Source organism: Nicotiana sylvestris, chromosome 2 (assembly GCF_000393655.2).
Source record: "Nicotiana sylvestris chromosome 2, ASM39365v2, whole genome shotgun sequence".
NCBI lineage: Eukaryota > Viridiplantae > Streptophyta > Magnoliopsida > Solanales > Solanaceae > Nicotiana > Nicotiana sylvestris.
The window spans coordinates 19,607,189-19,616,511 of NC_091058.1; the positions used below are offsets into that span (position 1 = coordinate 19,607,189).

At 33.1% G+C, this 9,323-nt stretch overlaps 1 protein-coding gene across 1 annotated transcript; it reads right to left on the reverse strand.

Moving 5' to 3' along the window:
- LOC104231506 (L-ascorbate oxidase homolog) lies at nt 1-5,597 on the reverse strand. Its single transcript, XM_009784517.2, has 8 exons — nt 5,232-5,597; nt 5,034-5,143; nt 2,038-2,308; nt 1,840-1,942; nt 1,380-1,725; nt 762-1,127; nt 578-656; nt 1-473 (listed from the first exon to the last, which is right to left on the reverse strand). Exons 1-8 carry the CDS (start codon nt 5,376-5,378, stop codon nt 261-263), a joined length of 1,635 nt encoding a protein of 544 aa, XP_009782819.1. The 5' UTR covers nt 5,379-5,597; the 3' UTR covers nt 1-260.
- Nucleotides 5,598-9,323: the final 3,726 nt, after the last annotated feature.

A 9,323-nucleotide genomic window follows, 5' to 3' on the forward strand; every position in this document is an offset into this window, starting at 1 on the left:
TTTGAAGTAAAGAAGTTATTCCCTGCTTATCTATTTGGCATTTAACCAAAAATTTGGAGAAAAAAATGAAATGTGAAATGATACATTCCATCAATTGCAACAACAGAAAATAGGATACATATCATATAGAAAGAGAAGAAGAGACTATAAGTCATAGCTCAAACTCAGCGTCTTCACTCTTCCCAGATTAATCTTTCCCTTGGTTTACACGATATAAGCCGGTCACCCTCTCGTGACGGAAAATTAGAAATATTACTGTTTCAAAGAGGCCTAGTGTGGTGATGTCTAGCTCGGCCACAAAGGAGAGCATTCTTTGGTATTGGAAGTTCATCTCTCCAAGAATTTGATGGGGAGTAAACTCTTAAGTAGAATTGCTGTCCCAAATACCTCCTTGACCAATCCTCAGACCTTATGTTCCACATTCCTACATTATCCAATGCCATGTATATTGCAGTCCATGACTTGGGGTAAACCTGAATTACATCAAACAGATACATTGGAACATAAGTTTAAGGATGTTTTGGTATAGAACAAAGTTGAGATTATGTGCACTATCATACTAGAAGTTTTGACAAACCTGAGTGGTGCAACGTGCAACTGTGTCCCTTAAGTTGTAGTGCGATCTGCTCGCTGGAGTCCATTGTCCACCATTCATACTGTTCATTCACAAAGATAAAGAATCAAGAGGAGTAAATGTGTAACTCAGACAAGGAGAAGTTTTCTTGTTTCTTAACAAGTATGATGATAATGAGATGATTTACCCGACAACAAAGAAAGAATAGCCATCAATGTGCCATGACTGGACAGAGTTCTCCCAATTTTGGAAAACGATCTCAACGTAAGATCTGAAGTTAGCAGCCATAACAGGGGTTCCAAGATAACCATTTCCATTGTAAGGCTGGTCAGAGATGCCACCAAGGTTAAAGACTCCTCCAATTTTGAAGTAATCAGCCAGCTTTAATGGTGTGTCCGGATCAACATACGAGACACTGTTGACAGCATATCTCTGTTTGCCGTTTATATATGGGGCAGAGTTGGCAAGAATGATTGTACGCGAAGGCTTGATCAACCCATAATGATAAGAACCTTGAGGATTTGGCCTTGGTCCACTTGCAGTTAGATTCCAACTGATTTGACAAAACAACCAAAGAAGAGTTTTTTGAGATGTTAGAATGAAAGTGATACTTACTAAGCATTCATGTATCAATTTTTCTTCGTTCCATCTATGCAAAATGTGCCTTTGTTTGGAACAAGATAAATAACTTCAGTTCTTCCAACGAGTATCTTATAAGCAGATTTCTACCAATAGTTTAACTAACCATATGAAGTAATGACTTATCTTTTCAACATGAAAGTTAGACATAACAAAGATGTATTACCGTATGGATCTGGCCTGATAAATGGACCAATTAATTTGAGTAGTAGGCCCTCCAGGGACAGGTCCAGAGACTTTTGTCCATGAGTTGCTGTAGTGAAGAACAGCAGTGGTGGTTAGGACTCGTCTAGTAAAGCGTGAAGAAACCACGACATAGTAGTCATTGGGAGGCTGGTTAGCAGTGACTAAAACTGAATAAGACTGTCCTAAATGGATGTCAAGTGAAGTGTAGGAGGTTTGGAGTGTATGTGATCCTTCAACTTCAACCAGTTTCATTGTGTGCCCTTGAATTCTGAAATTAATTGATGTTGCAATCCCCACATTAGATATCCTGAACCTGTATGTCTTACCTGCACAATGAGTTGGAGAACTAAGGTTTCTGAAGCTGAAACATTAACAAGACAAGGCACAGTAAAAACAAGATTATTGTAATCAGACTAAGTTAGCAATTTTCAGTTAGAAACCTTGATCAACTGTAAATGTGTATCCATTCCATCCGCGACCATTGATAATAAGACCATCAGGTAAGGGAAGATTATGACCACTATCTAAAATGTACTTCAGTTGCTGCAAGAATCAAATCCCCATGTAAATTTAGCACCAAAATGTTATTGTAAAGGTAACAACAAATATGATAATTAAGCCAAACAGATGGGGCTTACCCTGTGACTTCTCTTGTACAAGTCTCCAGCAAGTACAGTGAAATCATGAGCAGGTGGAGGGAAAGGTACTGGAATTCGAGGACGACTATAGACTCGGATGGCACCATATCCCCCAGCTGCCTTGTGCATAGCAAGTGATGGGAAGTAGAAATAACTACCTATTTGGTCTTTTGCTTGGAGGGTATAAGTGAAGTTTTTCCCAGGTGGAATTGGACAAGTTGTGCCATAAACTCCATCTTGCCATGAGTTTCTCCTTTGTTGTAAACCATTCCTGAAACAATTGCCAACAAATCTGAATTGTCAGAAGCAACAAAAGGGAAAGTGCCAATGGAATAATTCTTGAGTTAGTCCATACCAATGAACTCATAAAATTATTGCTAACTACTCTATAGAGAAGATACAGGAAAAGGTTGTCATGTGACCAATGGTTGCTATTAACATAGACCAATTTAATTTGTTATACCAATTTAATCTATGGTACACTGCAAGACTAACCTATGCAGCAAGAGATTTAGAGTAAATGAAAGAAGCTAAGATGAACTATACCAGCTTATTTCTAGTTGTTACAGAAATGTAATCAATTCAGCTCTTTCTGCAATAAATCTTCGATTTTTCCTTCAATTACTTCTACTTCCTCTCCATTTTCAATATGTATGTATGGTAATTTACACACAAAATTTGTATCAGGGTGAATTGCGTAAACGACATTATTTAAAAGTTTAAATTGTTGAAGGCATGTTTCTTTTTCCCTTGTACCAAGTATATGTAAAAAATTTACTAGTGGTCACTAGTGAAATTCGAACCGAAAATCTTTACCTGAGTTAACACTATGTTGATTGCATGCTTATACGTATTTTTTTTTTTTTACTACGTAGTATTTATTTTAAGGTCTACAATATATCCTTGAAAGATTTCTTTGGTGCTCAGCATTGATTGGTCATTGCACAATCTGGTGGAATTAGACTTCTTAGCCTTCATTCAGCCGAAGATAGCGCTAATAACTATTCACTTTCCTCAATAATGCTACTTAATAAAATACATCACTTAGGCCCTACAGAAAGACATGTCACTTTCTCTCTCTGTCCTCTAGATGTGTGGCTCATTGTATTCCACATATAAAATTGGAATAAATTTTGTAATATTTCATGTCAGAGATCTAGCACGTGGGTAATGGGTTTATTTGATGTACCAAAGTATTGTACCCCAACCATATTAACTCCATGTCTCAAAGAATCTTGCTCATTTAAGTTCCAAAAAAGGAGATGAAAGATAGTATATTAAGTTTCTTTTATAACATTATTATTGTCTGTGGGTGCACATCTTGACTGGGAGTATCTAACTAGATCATATTAATCTCTTTTTCTTTTTTAAGATGAAAGTATCATGACCGCACACCTCCACTATTTGATCGGACATGTGCTACTTCTTACCAGCTCGGACATGTGCTACTTCCTACCAGCTCGGAAAAATAATGCTGTCCATCAAAATTTAGGCAAATTGAAAAAAAATCACCTAAACTTTCTTTGTCTACGTGAGATTTGAATCTTGGTCATTCTATAAATTTTTATCAATTGTATTGACCATTAGATGCTACACATTGTTTTAAAAGGCTTTTTTGGGACTCGCCTTGGGCGGGGCACTATCAAAACACCTTGAGACTCATGTGTGGGGCTTAATTCTTTGAGGCTTACATTCCCAAGCACCCGACGGTGCGCCCTAAACACGCCTAACGCTCAACGCTCGGGACTCGCCCAACAGTTCCTATGCAAATCATGTGTTCGATTCACTAATTTGCACTGTTAACTATCAAAATTCTTTAACAAATGAATGATTAAAGTTCTTTATATCTATATAGAAATATGAAAATTGTGAATAATTCAAATAACGAAATATATTATTGCATACTTACTAATTGAAAACAACGTGAGGGTGAATATCATTTGAATATTTCTTCTAAAAATAGATAACCAAAATTTATATCTTTACTTGATATATCTTCATGTCTTAGTTCTATGTCTCTCAAAATTATCATAAATTTTAATAACACTAATTGAAAATAATTTTATAATTACTTATGAAGGAGTAATATTTTAAATTGAGTATTAAAGAATTTATTGTGTATTTACTTTTAAAGAGGTAAAATATGCAATTTGATAATATTTTTTAAGAAATTATAATTTTTAATTGTTTGAAAGTTAAGAGGTTGGAGTTAATTTATATTTCATAGTAACTTTAACAGTATTGTATTACTTATACTTGTAAAACATGCTAAATATTTTATTTTATATGAGTTTCTTTAATTCTTTTTAGTTTTCTTGAACTTTTAGTCCATCTCTTTATATTTTATTGTGTTATAATGCTATATTATTTATTTATAAATTTTAAAAATTAAAGATCCGTGGGGCTTACGTCCCATGGCTCGAGGCGAAGTATTAAGTGCCTTTTAAAACATTACTACATGAAAGCTAAGTTTGAGAACTAAAAATAAAAGGAGATAACAGGACTAGGACCTACTCACATGGACCAGCATACAAATGATTAAACGCGTCTAATTCCTACAGCTAATGTCTCAGTAGTAAACTAGACCAAAAAACACATCACCCCCTACAGACAAAACCCTACCCATCTCTTTCTTTCCAAGAACACCGTTTAGCTTTTCGCGAAAAGTTGCATTCCTTTGCTACAAAGATGTTCACTTTTCTATACTACTTTGATACACTCATATTAGGAATAACAGAAAACACTATGCACAAAAAAATGAGGAATAACATTTGAGACGAAAATAGTTTTATCAGAGACATTTCACTGTTCATGAAAATATATAGGAGGCGAAATATTGAATAGATCTGCATTAAAAAGAAGTTTTTGTGTTTGTATCTTAAAAAATGTCAATCGCATTGCTTAACATCCAACATGTTGTATCTTTTCTTTATCTGAATGGCATTAGTGATTAGGAAAGACAGGGAAAAACGAATACACTTTGATTAAAATCATACCAAGAAATGAGAAAAGGCTCATTCAAGTAGTTGTAGACACTGATAATCAAATTGTCATTTGTTACACAGTCAATCTGTGGCCCTGGAAACTGCCCATTAATCAAGATCCCCTGCCACCACCATTGTCATAACAGTGTTAAAATCACCTTAATAAGAATACATTATGAAGAATACTATGAGAAGAAGAATGAGATTTACCTGTTGTTTGACACCCAAAGGATAAATGTCTCCGTAAGTGATTTTCCAAGTGTAATACCGATAAGGATTGTCACAATATACACTTTGTAGAGTAACTAACACAAGAATAGTGAAAATGACAGAATGAACATTGTTCTTCTCCTTCATTATGTTACTTTTTAGTGTTTCTTTTTGTTTTTCTTGAAATTCTTGAAAAAGAAAATTAACTTTTTCCTGCTTCCCCTTCTTCTCCAAAATGGAAAAGCTGGAGGGAAAACAGTAGAAGAGAAAAAGGAAGGAGAAAGGAGCGTTTGTGAGTTGTCAGTGAGAGTGGACAAATATATTGATGAAGTAAGGACTTAGCCCCTGTCTGTCACCCTTTCACATGCAACTGGAATTCCTCATTTAAAATAATGTTAAAAAGGATAGCACGAACCCACCACATTAACAAGTTAATTGGAGTCTCGAAGACAGCAAATTAGGCATCTTTTCACCACGATGCAGTCCAGTAATAATAATGATACCAATTTAGAGGTTTTGAGTTTAAATACTAAAGAAGGAGAACATTCAAAGATAAAACTTTTTGGCACAACTACAACTACAAATCTTGTCTCATTAGCAACACATTAACTTTTGACATTGAAGTTTTACATCCGGAGACAGAAACTAGAATTTTAAATTTATGAGTTTCGGATCCTAATTCTTTGAAGTTATTGGATTCTAAATTAATAATTTATACATATTTAATGAAATTTTAAGACAAACACATAATTTGAACCAAATCTATCGGGTTCAGCCAAACCCCTACCCAACATTGTGGCTTCGTCTCTGATTACAGCATGGGTCAAATAGCTGAAATTCACCCGAAAATGATCATATCTCGGCAATTTTTTGAGTTCCAAAGGTCAAAATAGAAAATCTAGCAGCCCAGGATACAATGGTGGTTCAACCGAGCACAATTTTTCTGCATATAGTTTAAATATATATATAAAAATTATTAAAATTTTAATAAATATTATATTTAAACTTATAATTTCAAAAATACAATAAATTCAATGTTAAAAACTTAAACTCATTAAATATAAATCTTGGATCCATCCTTGCTAGAGTATCAGGCAAAAATGATAGAAGACTTAGGTGATGTTCATGGATATAATACTTAATGTACTCAGCGGATATAATGTAGTCTTTTAAGTTTGAGTTTGTAGTTAAAATTTGTTCCCTGACAAGATGCTAAGATAAAAAAAAAATTGTTATTTAGCATCACAAAATCCCAAGTTTGATCAAGCATCAATTGTAGTGCACATGCATGCTCAATTGCTAATGCCAAGAATTCAAAAATCATCTTCTTGTGGGCTTCTTCGTATTTATGTTCTGTTCATCTCCTAAGAATTTCAATATTTATTTGGTGATAACAACTAACAATTGGTTGGAACATGTTGCCAATCATTAAAGTGGCGGTGAGATCTACTGCTTCATTTTAGATTTATTAGTGATCCAATTATTTATATTGCGATGGGATTCAAATAATTCTAAAAAGGTCACAGTTGGAAGTTTGAATCTATGGGTGTCAAATGGGCGGCCTGGACCAATTTTGGACGGGTCAAACAAATTGAGTCAACAATTGGGTGGGGTCATATGTTGTTTTTTATTTAATTATATAATTATTAAATAAGACTTTTTTCTTTTATTATGGTCACATATAACATATCAAACAAAAAAATAAATTTATTTATAAGATATTTTGACAAAGTTTCTCATGGATCAATTTGGACTAAAAATCAACCCAACTTTAAATGGGTTGAGATGGGTTGGGTTAAAACGGGTTAAGTTCAATAAATGGGCGGGTCAATAAACAGCCCAACTTTAGATGGGTTAGGCAGGTCATTTGGGCTTGGGCCAAATTTGACAGCCCTATTTGAATCCATAACCTACAACATTTCTTGAACTCTTTTTTATTACTACGCTAGAAAGTTTGCCTGTGTTAATAAATTTTACTACACTAATAATCAACAAAAAGGTTATTTTTGGGTATTTACGACATAATTTCCTGGCAAAACTGATTTAAAACCTACTTGTGAGCCAAAAGATTACGTTGTGGTCAAACTCTACTCTGCTTCATGTTACGACCAGCTGTCAAAATCCAATTGGCTTCAGCCAAAATGCCAAAGATGGTCACAAAAGAAGAAATTGCCGGTAACAGTTAAGCTTTGTCTTTTTGGTACAAAGTTTATAAAATATAGAAAGTCACGAAGTTCTGTAACTAAGTCAGACCAATTTGTATTTTAGCTGAAGTTCAGGCGTGAATAACTGATCCCCCTCAGAATTTAGATTGGAATCAAGTTATTTACATACACCAGTATAGTTTAGATTTGGTATTAAGTTATGTACACATCACTATAGTTTAACCAATTGAAAAGTATCAAATTCTTTAGATTATCAATTCATACTTATAAAAAGTTACCTGCAATTGATTTAAATTGCGCAAGACTAAACTTACAATCAATCTGTAAAAATTAAAAAATGGATAACAAAAAAGATTTCAGATAAAAAACGGAAATGAATTTCGTAAAACTTAGTGCCCGTTTGGACATAAAATTTGATGGTAGATTTTTTTAAAAAAATTTACTTTTTTCCGAAATCGAGGTTTGTTCATAAAATTTTCAATTTTCACTTGAAGATACATTTTGGAAATTTTCAAAAATTTGAAAAACTGCAAAAAACTATTTTTCAAAATTTTCACTCAAATCACTCACAAAACTTCAAAAATAACCCAAACTGAAATTTATGTCCAAACACAACTTTAAATTTTAAATACCATTTTCACTTGAAAAAAAAAATCACCATTTTTTCAAATTTTACAATTCTTATGTCCAAACGCTTATTGCTTATAAAATTTGAGAATATCAATCCAAAATACAGTCAGATATAATTTGGCTATGGTTGCACTAGTGGTCAACATGCTGACCTGACCCTATTGCTTTATTTGGACTTAATTGATACACATTAATGCACAACAAACATGGAATTTTCAACGGTTGATTGATTGCACACAAGAAAAGAAATTGAAACACAGAAGAATAAGATGAAATATCTCAAAATATAAAGGCCAAATCGGCAATGCAATTTAATTATCTTTATGTGGACGTCACAGTTTTAAAATCATAAGTATAAGTTGGGGTACAAATAATCTTCATGTGCATAAAGAACCATGGCTAATTGAAATTGAGCTAAAGTTATCTTCTTTCCACCAGTTTGATTGTATGAAAATATTACTAATCTTCTATTACTATATTAAAAGCACGAAGGCCCTTAGCAAAATATCGTTCGCCTTTTTTATCCCTTATAAATAGATGTTATACTAGACAAAACACTCATTAACTATTTTCCTAAGAATTAGGATTTTAAAATTAATTAAAGTTTGCCTTTTAAATCTAAATAAATACATACTTAGGTTAGAAAAATACATCTATAAAAACCTAATAATGAACGTAACATGAGTTAGCGGCTAAAGTTTACCCACAATTCCACTACGCATCAAATTGTCAATTGTCTTTGATTCTGGAAGGTTTGATTCTCATATCTAGCTAGATTGTGATATTTGACGCTTATATAATTCTGAAATTTTGCTTTGTATGTCTATTTCCTTGACTGTATTTTCTCAATAATTAGATGGTGCTTTATATGCAATTTTGTTTCCATGCTTCCGGGAATTAACTTTGAACTATGTGGGGTATTAAGAGAAAGAAAGTGTTCTTCAAGGAAATATATATATATATATATATATATATATATATATATATATATATATATATATATATCTGGCAAACGCTAATTAGCAGAGCAGAAGCCATAAGTATTTCTAGCAGCTTGTGATATTTGATGCTCTTGACATTTTGAAATTTTGCTCGGTATGTCTATTTTCTTGACTTTATTTTCTTTATATTTTGATGGTGCTTTATGTGAAGTTTTTGTTTCATGCTTGGCAACTTAGGGAATTAACTTTGAACTATGTGTGGTGTTAAGAGAAAAAAATTATTCTTTAAGGATGTATGTATATTTATCCAGCGAACTCTAATTAACAAAATAGAAGCTATAAGCATTTTTACTAGA

Bases quoted from the DNA above. Each gene is read 5' to 3' on its own strand.
- LOC104231506 (XM_009784517.2), bottom strand. From the start codon at position 5,378: ATGAAGGAGAAGAACAATGTTCATTCTGTCATTTTCACTATTCTTGTG. The intron at 1,128-1,379 runs GTAATACATCTT...TTGTCAAATCAG, and splicing joins TATCAGGCCAGATCCATACG to TTGGAATCTAACTGCAAGTG. The intron at 474-577 runs GTTTGTCAAAAC...GATGTAATTCAG, and splicing joins TTGCACGTTGCACCACTCAG to GTTTACCCCAAGTCATGGAC.